Raw genomic sequence first — 16,391 nt, 5'->3', positions numbered from 1 at the left:
CCCTGGAATTCCTGCCATCAGGTCTCCGTGTCTGAGGTCGTTTCTGGGGAGCCATGCTCCTGTGTCCACACCTGAGCTGCTCCCCTCCCGGGCTTCCTTCCTGGTCCTCCTCACTCGGGCAAGCCCTGCCTAGTGCCCACCTGTGCCCACACCTCCCCTTCCTTCCTAGCAAAGGCCCCTCATTCTCATGCCTTACTAAAACCCTCCCAGGCGTGCCTCTGTGGCAGTCTGAGCCACGTGGGGACTGCAGAGGCCGCCTCTCCGGATTCTCCCTCCCAGAGGGAGGGAGGTACTGTGGGCAGGCGGTCAAGGGCTCCTCCCATCAGGCTGGCCCAACAGGAACTGGCTGGGGTCAGGCAGGCCTGGCTCCCGGCCCCTGGGGGGTCCTAGCCATCTCCTTCCTGGGCACCGTTACCTCATCTCTTGCCCCCAAAGCTTCCCTCACTCGAGCATGGAGGGGAGGGGAACAACCCAGAGAAGTGCTGGCTGGCGTTCCTCTCAGCCAGTGGTGCAGGTGGGGCCTGCAGGCGAGGAGGGGCCCAGGTAAGGCAGTGCTGTGGCCTGAGTGTGTGTGTCCCCTCAAATTCACATGGTGAAGCCCTAACCCCCAATGTGGGGGCCTTTGAGAAGTGTTAGGTGATGACCCTTGTGAGTGGGATTGATGTCATGAGAAGAGACCTGAGAGAGATGCCCTCTTTCCTGCCATGTGAGACCACAGGAAGACGGCAAGCCAGGAGGAGGGTCCTCCCAGAAGCCAACCTTGCTGGCAGCCTGACCTTGGGCTTCCCAGCCTCCAGGACTGCGAAGAACAAGGCTCTGTTGTGTAAGCCACCCAGTCTGTGGTATTTCTGTTAGAGCAGCCGAAGCTGAGGAAGATGGAGTGAGTGGGTGAGCTGTCCTGGCACCGCGGAAGGCTGAGGCCGGGGCAGACTCTAAGTCACCAGGAGGATGGAAGGAGCCACACAGTGGTCCTCCTGTCCCAACTGGGCAAGCCGGTGCCTAACCTGGAAATGGAAGCTGGGCATGACCACTCAGGGTGCCCCCAGAGTCTGCAGTGTGGGGGACCACCCCCTAAGTGCCTACAAATATTCCATCCACTAGAGACACTTCAACATTTAAGGGAAAGGTTATGTGTGCTGAGTGAATTTGGAGCCCATCATATGGGGAAATGAATGAATGAACGAAAGAATGAATGAATCTAGAGCTGAGGGGATGTGGAGCTTCCTCGGCCTAATCCTCTGGCCTACTGCCCCCCGCCCCCCTTTTTAACCCAAAGGGAATGAACCCACCTCTCGCCTCTCAGCCAAACCAGCCCGCCCAACACACTGGGTTCGGTGGGAAGGCTCCCCTCCTCCCCGCCCCCACCCCACCCCTCCAGCTGAGCAACCTGGCCGCATCTCTCACTACCCTGGTCCTCTGCTTCATCTCACGGAGGCCAAGGCTCTGAACCCGCAAGCACCATGGCATCCTCGCCTCCCCGTGCCCACAGGTCCAGGGCAAGCAGTGGATGGGTGGATGGGCCGTGCAGCCGCAGAGCAGAGGGTGGGGCAGATCACCTGCGGGCTCTGTGGCTTCTCTCCCAGCCACCTCCGTGTCTAAAATCTAGAGACAGATCTTCTCTCTCTAGGAAATAGTGGCAGCAGGAAACTGGGTGAACAGAGGTATAATGAGGCAACAGAGGCCAAGAGGGGAGTGAGGTGCTGGGACAGCCAGCAGGAGCTCTCCACAGCCCCCTGCCGGGTGTCTGGGGATGCTGAGGGACAGCTCTGCCCCAGAGCCACTTAGCAGGCAACCTGCCATTTCTCCAGCCCAGCCAGGCTTTGCCTTGCTCTCTCCTCTCTCCTTGCCCCTTTGGCTCCCCTTTGGCTCCCCTTGCAGGAAAGGGTGGGAGAGAAGATGATTGCTTTCCAGATGTAAAATCACAGTGTGAGAGAACAGTGATGCATAGGACAGGGAAACATACAGACCCACATTCAGGGATTCTGACAGCAGCCTGGGAGGAGCCCCTCTTCCACGTTCCCCTAACATCCCCACACTGAATCCTGATCTAGGTCAGTTTCAACCTGTGCTCCTTAGGAACCAGGGGAGGCTGAGCAGAGCCCCAGCTCTGCCCCTCAGTCAGCACAACTATTCTTTAATACATAAAAGGCAATTTCACTTACTGGGCTAAATGCAGAGGATCCTACCACCAAAATGAGTGAAGGGCTGTGGCCAGGTCGGTGGTCTCTGTGAGGAGGGGATACTTTGGTTGCATCTGTTCACTGTCCTTACCAGACCTCCCCCCGCCCCACTTCTACCTTGCAGGAAAAGCAGGGGGCAGTCAGCTGGGGTGCAGGCCAGCCACACACGCACATGTGGGGGCCCCACCAGCTCCTGCTCCTGCTTCCTGAGCCAGCGTGCCTGTGCGGGGCCTGCCTCCCATTCCCTCTGCCTCCTCCCTGCCTGGGGTGAGTGCGGTGGGCAGGGATCCATGCTTAGCTGGTCCTGTTCTCCAACTCAGCTTTTCCCAAGCTACCCCTGGGGTCCCGGCAGATATTCTGCCCCGCTCCTTCTGCTGTGGGCCTGCGGGAAGGCGGCTAGCGGGATGGTTCTGGCCTCACCAGGCCCCCAGCAACTTACCAACAACAACTCACTTCGGACTTCTAACTCTTCATTAAGTCTGGACACATCTTAAAAACACCAATTCCCAGGTCTTCAAACAAAACCTTATACACAAATGTTCACAGCAGCATGACTCATGACGGCCAAAAGATGGAAACCACCCAAATGTCCCTCCATGGAGAAACGGATACACCAAATGTGGCACATCCACGCAACAGGAGGTTATTCAGCGATCGAGAGGGATGGAATATGGATAGATGCCACACAGGATGACCCTTGGGAACATTCTGCTGAATGAAGTGAGTCAGACACAAAAGGCCACATATATACGATTCCATTTATATGAAATTCCGGAATAGGTAACTCTATAGAGACAGAAAGGAGGTTGCTGCTAGCCAGGGGATGGGGCGAGGAGGGAAGGGAGGGGTGACTGATAAATGAGGCTTCCTTTTTGCAGTGATGAAAAGCTCTGGGACTGGGTAACGGTGATGGTTGCCCAATATTGCGAATGTGCTAAATGCCACCGAATTGTGCACTTCACTTTTATTTTTATTTTTTGAGACAGGGTCTTGCTGTGTCATCCAGACTGGAGTGCAGTGACGCGATCTCGGCTCACTGCAACCTCCACCTCCTGGGCTCAAATGATTTTCATGCCTCAGCCTCCTGAGTATCTGGGATTACAGGCACCCACCACCGCACCCAGCTAATTTATGTATTTTTAGTAGAGATGGGATTTTGCCATGTTAACCAGACTGGTCTTGAACTTCTGACCTCAGGCAATCCACCTGCCTCAGCCTCCCAAAGTGCTGGGATAACAGGCATGAGCCACCACACCTGGCCTGAATTGTGTACTTTAAAGTGGTTCAGATAGTGAATTTTATGTGAATTTTACCATAGTTTAAAAAAGAACACCAAAAACAATTATTGGATCCTACCCCAAACAAAAGTCTTCAAGGATGGGCCTGGGAATTTGTTTCTTTCAGAAGCTCTGCCAGGGACTAAAATGAGACAGCTGGCCCAGTCCCAAGCCAAAGACTTCCATCAAGGAGCCACAGGTCCAGACATTTTGGGGGCATTCTAGGCCTGGCTGGGATGTGCACCGGTGTCCACTCCCCACTCCCTGCCCCCACTGCAGGGCCAGGGTGGTCTCAGTGGGGCTGAGCCTTCCTGGGCTGGGATCCAGGCTTAGCTCATCTGCATATGCCAGCCCCCTAGCAAGTAACTGGCTGAGGAGTGGGTGTGTGATTTCATCTGAACCAATGAGAATCAGGTCTGGAGTTCTGGGAGGACAACAGGGAGGAAGTGCTTCTTTCAAGAGTCACCAGAGGGTGGGAAGTGGGCCTGGGGCAGCCACCAAGTGACCTCGAAGGACAGCGTGCCCAACAAGGGACAAACACTGATGTCCTGGGGATGGAAAGGCTAAGCCTCATGCTGGGCCCGAGGACTCCAATGCTGACCTCAAGGTGAGGTGACCCACAGTGCCCAGGGGTGACTGAAGGCTGCCAGGACCCCAGAAATTGCTCCTTAGAGGGGAATTCCTGAGTGGGGGGCATGAAGCACCGTGAGGAGCTCTCAGATGCCAGGTGTGCTCCAGCATCAGAAGCACAGGGTGGAGGAAGCTCTGGCGTATAGCGTGTGAGGGGTAATTAGAAGGGGGAAAGGAGAGGGCAGCAGAGGTCCCCTGAGAGGGTCCCCCACCCCCACTCAGGGCCTGTCCCTGGTGACCTGGGCACCTAAGATTCCTGTCCTCTGCCCTGCTGCCCTCGAAGAGCCCTTGATCCTGCCTCACCTTGCCAGGTGCACACATAGTCCCGTCCAAGGGGGGCCCCTTCTTGGTCTTGCAAAAGTAGGGGTTGTCAGGGTGGCTGCACCACAGCTGCTTGCAGGGGTCGAAGGTCCGGAACTGGAAGACAGCACCACAGCTTGCCAGGTCTCTCCCGCCTCAGGGACCTCCCAGGGATGCCACCCGCCCCCGGGTCCTGGAACCTGAGATGCCCCAGTGGGACTGGCCCATGATGGGCCTGTGTGGCTGGTGGGTGTCGTGATTCTGGGGCGGTGAGGACCTTGCCCGTACAGCGTGGGGGCTGCAGCATCCCTGGACGTGGCTGGGCCTCTCCGCCTCCAGTCTTTGGAGGCTGCACACCTCAGGGAGCCTGGCAGGCAGCTGGGCCCTAAGTGCCAGCCTGAGGCTAGGTGGGCACCTGCTGAGCCTTTGCTGTGGATTCCCCTCCTAAGCCCTGGCAAAGCCGTACCCCCACCCCCACAGGCCTGCCCTCTCTGCAGCCTTGGCCTCCCCTGGACTTCGCAGTCCTCCTCCCTGGCCTTTCTGCTTCCTGTCCTGACAGCACTTCCTGCAGGACGTCCCTGAGGGATCAGCTGAAACTCAGACGTGGCCCTGAGGCTCCCCTACTCAAGCCTTTCCAGAGGGAATCGAGTCCACTGTGCTCCTTAGGGAGTCCTGGAAGGAGTTAGCCCTCCTGCACTGGTACTTGACTCCACCACTTGCTCGCTTTGTGGACTCAGGCAGGTTACCTGGCCTCTCTGGGCCTCCGTTTCCTCATCTGTAAAATCGGACTAGTTTGCTTCTTTCCTTCGTGCAGCAGAGGCGAGCATTAAGACGCTCATAGACACTGAAGCTCCCGCGTGTGGCCTCCATGCTGACGGCCAGTTCCTCTGACAGCTCAGCCCTGGCACTCGGCCCCGGAGAGCAGTGAGTGCTCCCATGCCTGCCGCGCTCTCCTCCAGGCCTCTGCGTCTGTGGCCCTCCCTTCCTGAATGCCCTCTCCTTCCGCTTGGCCTGCAGGCCTCCCTTCTTCCTTGGGAGCCCTCCTGACCTCTGCAGGCTGACACAAAGGCCTTGCCAGGCTCTCACTGCCCCTGGCTGACACCCTGGTCACAGCCCTGTCCCCCGTGTGCTTCCTGCCTAGGACCCTGTCTGGGCCTGCCAGGTGGGCTCAGGGTGCCTGGGGGTGGGGAGTGGTGGGTGCAGAGGGAGAGGCTGCCACTCTGGAGGGCTGCTCTGCCCTCCCCACGCTGGGCCGGTCCTCACACTGTCCCAGGAGCTGCCCCTACACCAGCACACCTCCCCCCAGGCCTGGGAGGGGACCCGCTGCAGGGCTGCACACTCACCGCCGTGCACATCATGTAGCCCAGGCCGAAGTCAAAGCGGCACTGCTCATTCATGGAGTAGTGCAGCCCCGGGAGCTGGGGCAGCGCCGGCCAGTCATGGGCGAAGGGGTCATCCCGCAGGCAGTCATAGGAGCTGTGGGGGACATACGGCGCCGCAAGCAGCCTTCAGCATGGCTGACCGTCCACAGCCCTGGAGGCAGCTGAGGCCCCTGCTGGAGCTGCCATGGCAGCCCTACCTGCACATCCCAGCCCCTGGCTGTGCTGCCTCAGTTTCCCTGCTGCATCTCTTGTCCTTGGTGTAAGATACCAGGACCTGGCCTGAGCAGACCCCAGGGTAGCCGCCTTGCCCACTTGCCATCCAAGGACAGACCCTGACAATGGGTTCTCCTGCAGACACCAGGCTCCTCTCACAGGTGTGCCCTCTCTCCTCCGCTGCACAGAAGCTCAGAGGACCTGAAGTCGGAGGGCTCTGGCTCTGGTCTGCATGGGGACTTGCACCCTCCCAGAGCTGACCCCAGGGACTGAGGGGTCGCCCGCGGGGGACATGGGCGGTACTCACTGCAGGTAGCGGCTCAGCTCCTGCTGGCTGCAGCGGGACCAGTGGAAGCGGTGGAAGGCGGCCTGCACCAGGGGTGCCATGATGCTGCCCAGCCGCACCTCGTCGCCGCAGCGGTTGCCCTGCCCGTCGTGCTCCATGCCCAGCCTGCAAGGGGCGAGGCAGCTGGCTGAATCCCACTGGCGCATGGGCCTGCCGGTCCCACCCCACCCCGATGATAGGAGGGTGCCCCATCTTTCCCCAACGGGCCTCCTGACCTTGGCCCACTCTGAGCTGGGTGGCACCGACCGTCCACCTGCTGCAATTTGAAAGCCGAGGCACTCTGGGGAGACAGTGTCCAGCCGGTAGTCCCCCAGGTATCCTGTCCCCAGGAGGGGCACGCACACCTGGGCGGAACCCTGGCTTCCCTGCCTCCAGCTTTCTAACCCAGGGCAAGCCACCCTCCAAACCTCCGAGCCTCCTCTATGACATGGAGTAGAGCCCACCCTGCCTGGGGGCTTGGATGGGATAATAGGGCAAGGTCCCCAGCTCTAGCTGGCCCAGAACGCCTGCTCAGTCTGCAGGTGAGCCCTTCCTCCTTCTATTGGTTCCTTCAGCAGAAAGTGGGCCTCGGGCCAGCACTGCCCAGCGCTGGGAAGACAGGAGACCACACCCCAAGTGGCTTTGACACAGGGCGTGTCCCTCATAAGGCACAGAGGAGAAGTGGGCAGCCAGGGCTGGGGATCCTAGGGTGGCCCCTCTGTGCCCCGCCCTCCCCCAGGCCACTTACACATGGCCAGTCTCATGGGCCACCACGAATGCTGAGGAGAAGCCGTCCTCGTGGTTCAGGGTGCAGCTGCGGACCGGATGGCACATGCCGGTGACAGGAGCATAGCCTGGGAGGAGACAAGAGGCGGCTCCAGACGCTGCCATAGCCTGGACGGGAAGGTGAGGCCTGGCCTCACTCCCAGGTGGTGCTTCTCCTCAAGGCCCCAGTGCCCTCTCTTCCACAGGCAACGACCCCCGGCTGGCACAGCTCCGAAGACACCACAGCAGACAGCTCATAGCCTGCGACATCTGGCTGACAGCAGGCCCCCAGCCCGTCACCACACAAGCCCCGTGGCCGTTCTGCCTGTAACAGCCACACTGCAGCTGGAGCCCTCTGCTTAGTCAGATGTCACCTGCTATGGCTTGTCTGACACCTGACTTTCCTGCCTGCCATTCTCTTTCACGCCGCCTGCCTCTGCCTGCCTCACTGAGTGGCCCCTGAGCAGCACCTGCCTCCATACCTCTCTCTCTGCTAGAGGCATCCTGCCGCTCGTCTGCCTGGCATCACACCCTCCAAGCCCACCTCTTCTGGGGGGTGTTTCTTGGGTCTCCCCTTGTTTCTCTGGGGTCCTTGAGACCCCAGCTAGACCTGTTTCCATAATGCCGCAGAAGGCTGCAAAGCTGTTCAGCCGATGTGCCACACTACCCTGCAGAATATCCCAGCAGCGGGCTGGCTGGTGCGGACTGAGAGGTCAGAGTCGCCACAGAAGATGAGGCCAGTGGCCTACGACAGCCCAGGGCCAGGGGGAGGGTGGCAGAAGTTCATGACGCAGAGACCCCACGTCAAACTGAGGAAGATACATAATGAGACCTATTCATTTCCCCAGCTCCTGTCTCAGCAGAGGGAGGCGGCTTGGACAAGATAGAGAAGTGCATACAGGGCTATGGGTGCCACACGAGGTCTCTGCTTGTACCCCTGGGAGTCTTCCTAGAGGCCTGCCAAGCATGGAGCCCTGACTTTCAGAACCCCAACCTGCCCTCACTCCTGCCATGCCCCACTGAGAGACCCTGAGGCCATGTGTTCCACAGAGAAGGGAAGGAGGGCCATTGGGACCCCGGGTGAGCCGGCGGTGTACGTGACTAAAAATAGAAGCATCGTGATCTAACCCTTGTCTTTTCCCATTGTAATAAACAGGAAAATCTGCATTGTTTGCTCTGCAGATTTTGAGACGAGTGGAGAGTCTGTGTGCTGGAGTGGAAGGGTGCCATCTCCTCTTTGTCCTTTGCATGCCAGCCTTGCAGACGCATCTGCCTCCGCGGGAGGCTTCTCACCCATCCTACTTAGCATTACAGGAGCCTGCGAGATTTGAAAGTGCATCTTTATGTTTTTCTTTGTTTTCTTCCCTCTTATTTTACTTTGTGGCTGTTTTCTCTCTCCTGAATCTTATTAGATAGAGTGTGCCTCCTCGATGGAGGGTCTGCCTCCTAACTTTTCTCTCATGTTAATCTTTTTGTCTTTTGCTCCCATTGGGAGATGCCCTTGACTTTTTATTTCAGCTTTCGATTTTTTTTTTTTTTTTTGAGATAGAGTCTCGCTCTGTCAGCCAGGCTGGAGTGCAGTGGCGCGATCTCGGCTCACTGCAAGCTCCACCTCCTGGGTTCAAGCAATTCTCCTGCCTCAGCCTCCCGAGTAGCTGGGACTACAGGCGCCCGCCACCACGCCTGGCTAATTTTTTTATTTTTACTAGGGACGGGATTTCACCGTGTTAGCCAGGATGGTCTCGATCTCCTGATCTTGTGATCCACCCGCCTCAGCCTCCCAAAGTGCTGGGATTACAGTGTTGGGATGACAGGTGTGAGCCACCGTGCCCGGCCTTCTTTCGAATTTTTTACTTTCCCCATCCTATCCATAATTTTATACAAATGGTTTGTTGTTCTCTAATTCTTCATAGAAACCTCTTATGGGTTTATGGATGTATTTTCTCAAACATTCTGGGAATCCTACTTTTAAAAACATGCTTTTCTTGTCTCTAAATTATCTCTATTTTCTCTAGAGCCAGTTTTCAAACCTTTTGTTTTGTTTTACATCTTGGTCCAGCTTTTTCATGCTGTAAGGATTTCTTGTGTTTTGGTTTTTTAAAAATATCTGGTAACCCTTGGCTGTCCTTTCATAATTTTTTTTTTTTTTTTTTTTTTTTTTTTTTTTTGAGACAGAATCTCGCTTTGTTGCCCAGGCTGGAGAGTGCAGTGGCACAATCTCGGCTCACTGCAAGCTCCACCTCCCGGGTTCTAGCGATTCTCCTGCCTCAGCTTCCTGAGTAGCTGGGATTACAGGCGCCTGCCACTACACCGGCTGACTTTTGTATTTTTAGTAGAGATGGGGTTTCACCATATTGGCCAGGCTGGTCACAAACTCCTGACCTCAAGTGATCCGCCTGCCTTGGCCTCCCAAAGTGCTGGGATTACAGGAGTGAGCCACCACACCTGGCCAATTTCACATTTTTAAATGGGTTACTTAATATAAAAGCTATGTCGGTTTCCTCTCCTAGGGGATAGCTCTGCTCCCCATTAGTGCCCTCAGCAAGACAAAAGAGCCAAGAGCACTCTCATCACACGGTCAGGGCAACACCCGGCTGCACTGCGTTTGAGGGGAGCTATCCACTCCTCACCCAGACGTGGTAGTTTCAGTCTTTTTGACTTAACTATGCTATTAGATATGTCTTGATATTTCATTGTGTTTTTCTTTTTTTTTAAATTTTCCTTTTTTTTTTGTAAGACAGGCCTTGCTCTGTCGCCCAGGCTGGAGTGCAGTGGTGTGATCATAGCTCACCTCCTGGGCTCAAACAATCCTCCCACCTCAGGCTCCCAAGCGGCTGGGACTACAGTCCTCCACCACCATGCCCAGCCTCATTGTTTCAATTGCATTTTTCCAATGTCTAGTGAGGTTGAGTGCCTTTTCATATGTTTATTGCTCATTCATATTTTGTTAAGAGCCTGATAAGAGTCTCCTGCCCATTTTCCAACTGGATTGTCTTTATTATCCTTACTATTATTTGTAGGCGTTCTTCATATACTTCAGATATAAGTCCTTTTTTATAAATATTTCCCCCAGTGGATTAGCAGTGCCTTTAATGCACAGACTTTTGAAATGTGCTACTATTTATCAGTTTTTTCCATTGAGTTCGTGGTTTTTTGTTTTTTTTTGTCTCTTTTTTTTTGAGACGGAGTCTCGCTCTGTCGCCCAGGCTGGAACACAGTGGTGCGATCTTGGCTCACTGCAAGCTCCGCCTCCCGGGTTCACACCATTCTCCTGCCTCAGCCTCCCGAGTAGCAGGGACTACAGGCGCCCGCCACCATGGCCTGCTATTTTTTTTGTATTTTTATTAGAGACGGGGTTTCACCGTGTTAGCCAGGATGGTCTCAATTTCCTGACCTCGTGATCCACCTGCCTCGGCCTCCCAAAGTGCTGGGATTACCGGCGTGAGCCACCGTACCTGGCCTTTTTTTGTCTCTTTTTAAAGAAAACGTCTCTTATGCCAAGAACATGGAGCCATCCGCCTACGTTATCTTCTTTCATTATTTTGTGTTTCTTATTTAGACCTAAAATCCATGTGAGATGCTCTCTGTCTATAGAGTGAGTGGAGGTGACAGGCCTCCTTTCTTTCCAAATTGGCCCCACACCATTTGTTAGACTGTTTTCTTCCTCTTCTCTGAAATGTCACTTTTGTGACACATAAGTGTCCCTATACACATAGGTTCAATTCAGGACACTGGACTCTGCTCTAATGATGTATTTGTCCATCCATGCACTGCCCCATACCCTCACCCAGCTAAGGTGGCCACAGCCTTCCCTGCCCTGACACTCTTCCCTGGGCTGGGCCATGGCTCCCAGGGCCCCTTGCACGACCAGGGGCTCATTTCCAGCTTCGCACCTCTGTGGCCCTGCATGGGTGAGGCTCACCTTGCATGCCGGAAGGCCCAAAGTCCTGCCGTGTGAGGAAGATGGCATGATCGTGGTATTCATCGTGGCCCGTGTCTGGCTTCTGCTGGAGGTAGGCCCAGCGGCAGACATTCTCCAGGCTCTGAGAGGGGTTCCCAATCTCGATGAGGCTCATGGACTGCAGGGGGATGGACAGAAATGGAAGAGAGAGGTTGGTGCCTGGTGGCCCAGTGGGGAGCCAAGCAGGCTGTAGTGTTGACAGACTCCATCCACCGGAAATCTGTTCCAGGTGGTACAAAGGCCCTGCCCGGTCACTCTCAGGACCTGCTCCCACTGGGCTCCACTCTTCGACAGGGTGGAAACTCACCTGCGTGAGTTTCCACACAAAGTCACCGCAGTTTTCAGGTGAGATGCAGAAGCCAAGCTCTAGGTCACTTAAGGCCTCGCTTAGTCCCACCATCTACCCCATTTCCAGAAGTCCCTGTGTTTGTTCTATGAGGCACCTGTTCCGTGCAAGGTGTCCACAGAAGGCAAATGCCACGTGGACCTCACCCCAAAGAGCTACAGTTCTGAGAGGGTCCGTGGCAGGGGAGGCGGAAATCCCAGTGTGCTGTGCAAGGCTAGAGAAAGCAGGAGATCACCTGATACGTTCCCCCTGTGTGAAGGTACTTGCAGAAACCAACACGGTGGAGGAAAAGAAACTGCAACTGACATATTCGGTTGGTGCAAAAGTAATCGCAGTTTTGCCATTAAAAGTAATGGCAAGGACTTTTGCACCAACCTAATAGAAAAACAGCCATATCAAGAACAGGGGCATACACAGATGATTCCCATAGGAACTATGCATGGGAAGCCCGGGGAACTATCCCATTCCATTTTGTATCATGACGCACACCTGACAGCCAGGGTGGCCTCGGGACCGTGCATCCTGTACGCTCTCTCTGCACCATGACATCAGCAGGCACTATCATTTGGACTTCAGGACTAAGAAGGCTGTCCTGGACAGGAAACTGAGACTCAGAGAAGTTAAGCAGCTTGCCCAGGTCATGAAACTAGGAAGCAGAAGAATTGAGATAGGATCCCAAGAAGCCTGAAATCAAAATCTATATTCAACTCACTGCCCTAAACTTCCTCCTTAAATAAGACATGCACAATATCATTTCAAAAGCGAGGCTTCTGGGAGCAGCACCCTTCCTTTTTTCCTCCACAATCCTCACAGCAGACATTTTGGTTTCTGTTCTCACCATAGACTCCAAACACCGAAGTAGTTCCCTCCAAGAGAACCAAGAGTCCCTCTCAGTCCTGGGCGTGTTCCTTTCCCCTTTAAGGATGTATCTGGCCATAAAATAGAGATGTGCATTCCTTGGAAGCTATGTATGCAGGTGTTTTTTCTCTTGCATAAATGTATCCACAAAGTAGAGCCACATATTTCTCTTTGTGTCTATAAATAACAAAAAGTTGGCCAGGCATGGTGGCTCACACCTGTAATCCCAGCACTTTGGGAGGCTGAGGTGGGTGGATCGCCTGAGCTCAGGAGTTTGAGACCAGCCTGGCCAACATGGTGAAACCCCATCTCTACTAAAAATGCAAAAATTAGTCTGGCTTGGTGGTGTAATCCCAGCAACCTGGGAGGCTGAGGCAGGAGAATCACTTGAACCTGGGAGGTGGAGGTTGCAGTGAGCTGAGATCACACCACTGCACTCCAGCCTAGGCAACACAGTGAGACTCTGTCTCAAAACAAAACAAAACAAACAACAAAGGGTATTGTTAGCAAGCCAGTTAGTTCCAGAAGAAGGGAGCACAATTCAAGGCTAGGTAAGACAAGTCATTCCCAGGAGTCCTAGTATGACTGACAAGATAGCAGACCAATTCCCAAGTCCCAAGCACAGAGTTAATTGTAAAGACTTTATTTCCTGCTCTTGGGAGATGAGATAACTCATTCTAACAAGGTTTCCATGAGTCCTGATGAAATAAATCATAAATCAGAGTGTGATGTCCTGTGACCAGGACTTGTGGGACATTGGCACAGATGTGGACACCCCAGAGGAAGCTGGAGGAGGGCAAGGGGAGGTGCACTTCCTGTTCCCATCATGACCAGGAAGAGCATGTGACTAGCTCTGGCCAATGAGCTGTGAGCAAAAGTGGGGCATGTCTCCTTTTGGTTGGAGCATCTAATTGCCCATTGAGACCCTTCAGAGATCTCTCCTTTCTGACACGAGATCTGGCAACATAAAGACAGTGGCTGCTCTGTCACCCAGGACCTGAGTGACAGTGAGACCCGAATCCTCTGCCAACCCACATTGAACATACAGCATGAGCAGGAAATCTTCGTCGTTTTAAGCCACTGGGATGCAAAGTGTGTTTGTTTCTGTAGCATAACCTCACCTACTCTAATTGATACAGGAGGAAAGGAGTGGGTATCTGCATCACATCCAAGCCTGAACCTCTGCAGCTCATCCCGAGTCCCTGTCAGGTAGTATCCGCCTCTGGGTAGCCTTGAGAGGTCACAGTTCCGAAGGAGGAATCAGGTAAAAGAATGTCCTTTCTCACTGTCACCAGCTAGGGGGTGAGCCTGGGATGGTACGAGAAGGAAGAGTCTCATCCCTCGGGTGGATGTGATTCGGTGCTAGAGCTTGGGCCTTGTGGTTGATTGTACTTGCTGAACTTAAGATTGGCAGCCCAGATATGGATGAGCCTGGGGGACCTTATGTTAAATGAAACAAGCCAGGCTCAGAAAGACAAATACCGCACGCTCTCACTCATATGTGGAAGCTAGAACAGTTGATGTCATAGAAATAGACAGCAGTTCCTAGAGGCTGGGGGGCAGCAGGCTGGGGACGGCCAAAGGCTGGTTAACATGTACAAAAGTGCAGCGAGATGGGGGAATAAGTGCTAGTGCCCTATAGCGCCGGAGAGTGCCTGGAATCTGTAAGAATGTATTGTGCATTTTCAAATAGCTAGAAGAGTGGACTTTGAATGTTCCCAACACAAAGAAATGATAACTGTTTGAGGTGACAGATATGCTAATTACCCTGATGTAATCATTACACATTGCATACATGTGTAAAAATATCACGCCCTACCCCAGAAATGTGTACAATTATTACATGTCAATTAAAAATAACAGTAAGAGCAAAATCAAAAACCAAACAAGAATGACTTTTTAACATAAAATTTTTAAAAATTGCCAGCCCAAATCCAAATCAGAAGGTCAGCACAAAGGTCACTAATGAGCGCTTTTGCTAGGCACCCTAGCAGGTGGCAGGGCCCCTGCTGCAGTGTGAGTGTCTCCATCCAGCACACCCAGCACAGCTCAGCAGCCTTGCTGGGCTCCAGGCAAAGGGGCCTTGCTTCCTCCAGGGCATGTCTCCCAGCATCAGTGTCAAGGGAGTCCTGTCCATGATGAACTCACCTGCCTTCAGGGTCCTAAGCCCCATGTAGTGGGACAGTAGCTTCCGACGCCCTGCTGGGCTGCGGTGACTTCTGCCTGCCCTTGTTTCCCTTTCATGACACAACCCCTCCTTTAATCTGAGTCAGACCCCAGGCTTCAGGGGCAGGCAGGCCTGGCCAATCCCAGCACCATGCCTTCCTGGCCACCATGAAGGATCAGGGTGAACATACAATCAAAGTGGGCCAAGGAGTGGGCAAGGTGTGAGGTGGGGGGCCTGCAGTGGCTGGAGCCCCCCTGCACTACAGGAGATCCCCCACCAAGGATTAAAGGAGGATGAGACCACTGTTGAGCTAAGACTGGGGCTGCAGTCTCATCTGAAGGCTGTAGTGGAGGCAGGTCAGCTCCCAGGCTCATTCAGGTGGTCACGGCGGGCCCCAGCTGAGCTGTTGCACACCACACTGTATGGGCCCCTCCTGGGGCCGTCACCCATGTCAGCTTTACCCCACACCGTCGCCCCTGCTCGAGGGACCCAAAAGACAACAAGAGAATGCACCTCCCCTACAGAAGCCACAGTCTGCTTTTGACAGAATCTCAGTCCCGCCTACCCCAGGGCATGGACATTAAGAGACTGGGTGGGGTGGAGCCAAGATGGCCGAATAGAAACAGCTCCAGTCTACAGCTCCCAGCGTGAGCGACGCAGAAGACGGGTGATTTCTGCATTTCCATCTGAGGTACCCGGTTCATCTCACTAGGGAGTGCCAGACAGTGGGTGCAGGACAGTGGGTGCAGTGCACCGTGCCCAGGCCGAAGCAGGGCGAGGCATTGCCTCACTCGGGAAGCACAAGGGGTCAGGGAGTTCCCTATCCTAGTCAAAGAAAGGGGTGACAGATGGCACCTGGAAAATCAGGTCACTCCCACCCTAATACTGCGCTTTTCCAATGGGCTTAAAAAACGGCACACCAGGAGATTATATCCCACACCTGGCTTGGAGGGTCCTATGCCCACGGAGTCTCGCTCATTGCTAGCACAGCAGTCCGAGAGCAAACTGCAAGGTGGCAGTGAGGCTGGGGGAGGGGCGCCTGCCACTGCTCAGGCTTGCTTAGGAAAACAAAGCAGCCGGGAAGCTTGAACTGGGTGGAGCCCACCACAGCTCAAGGAGGCCTGCCTGCCTCTGTAGGCTCCACCTCTGGGGGCAGGGCACAGACAAACAAAAAGACAGCAGTAACCTCTGCAGACGTAAACGTCCCTGACTGACAGCTTTGAAGAGAGTAATGGTTCTCCCAGCACGCAGCTGGAGATCTGAGAACGGGCAGACTGCCTGCTCAAGTGGCGTGAACCCAGGAGGCGGAGCTTGCAGTGAGCCGAGATTGTGCCACTGCACTCCAGCCTGGGCGACAGAGCAAGACTCTTGGGTCCCTCGAGCAGGGGCAACGGTGTGGGGTAAAGCTGACATGGGTGACAGCCCCAGGAGGGGCCCATACAGTGTGGTGTGCAACAGCTCAGCTGGGGCCCGCCATGACCACCTGAATGAGCCTGGGAGCTGACCTGCCTCCACTACAGCCTTCAGATGAGACTGCAGCCCCAGTCTTAGCTCAACAGTGGTCTCATCCTCCTTTAATCCTTGGTGGGGGATCTCCGTCTCAAAAAAATAAAAAATAAAAAAAATAAAGGGATGGAGGAAGATCTACTAAGCAAATGGAAAACAGAAAAAGGCAGGGGTTGCAATCCTAGTCTCTGATAAAACAGACTTTAAACCAACAAAGATCAAAAGAGACAAAGAAGGCCATTACATAATGGTAAAGGGATCAATTCCACAAGAAGAGCTAACTATCCTAAATATATATGCACCCAACACAGGAGCACCCAGATTCATAAAGCAAGTCCTGAGTGACCTACAAAGAGACTTAGACTCCCACACAATAATAATGGGAGACTTTAACACCCCACTGTCAACATTAGACAGATCAACGAGACAGAAAGTTAACAAGGATACCCAGGAATTGAACTCAGCTCTGCACCAAGTGGAT

At 54.3% G+C, this 16,391-nt stretch overlaps 1 protein-coding gene across 2 annotated transcripts in view; it reads right to left on the bottom strand.

Annotated features, from left to right (window-relative positions):
• ADAMTS2 (ADAM metallopeptidase with thrombospondin type 1 motif 2) overlaps positions 1–16,391 on the bottom strand; it is a 237,914-nt gene that overhangs the window by 38,294 nt on the left and 183,229 nt on the right. The window contains exons 6-11 of one of the 2 annotated variants that reach the window (XM_055284999.2): positions 10,995–11,151; positions 7,056–7,161; positions 6,290–6,433; positions 5,731–5,863; positions 4,386–4,504; positions 3,392–3,440 (exon numbers count right to left, since the gene is read on the bottom strand). In XM_055284999.2, coding sequence (XP_055140974.1) covers positions 3,392–3,440; positions 4,386–4,504; positions 5,731–5,863; positions 6,290–6,433; positions 7,056–7,161; positions 10,995–11,151 — 708 coding nt within the window. Of the gene's footprint in view, positions 1–3,391; positions 3,441–4,385; positions 4,505–5,730; positions 5,864–6,289; positions 6,434–7,055; positions 7,162–10,994; positions 11,152–16,391 lie in introns of those variants that run through there. The other variant, XM_055284998.2, reaches the window with a different exon arrangement.

This window comes from Symphalangus syndactylus, chromosome 7 (assembly GCF_028878055.3).
Source record: "Symphalangus syndactylus isolate Jambi chromosome 7, NHGRI_mSymSyn1-v2.1_pri, whole genome shotgun sequence".
Classification (NCBI taxonomy): domain Eukaryota; kingdom Metazoa; phylum Chordata; class Mammalia; order Primates; family Hylobatidae; genus Symphalangus; species Symphalangus syndactylus.
The sequence above is the reverse complement of the archived record's forward strand: the minus strand, read 5'-3'. Positions and strand labels throughout refer to the sequence as shown.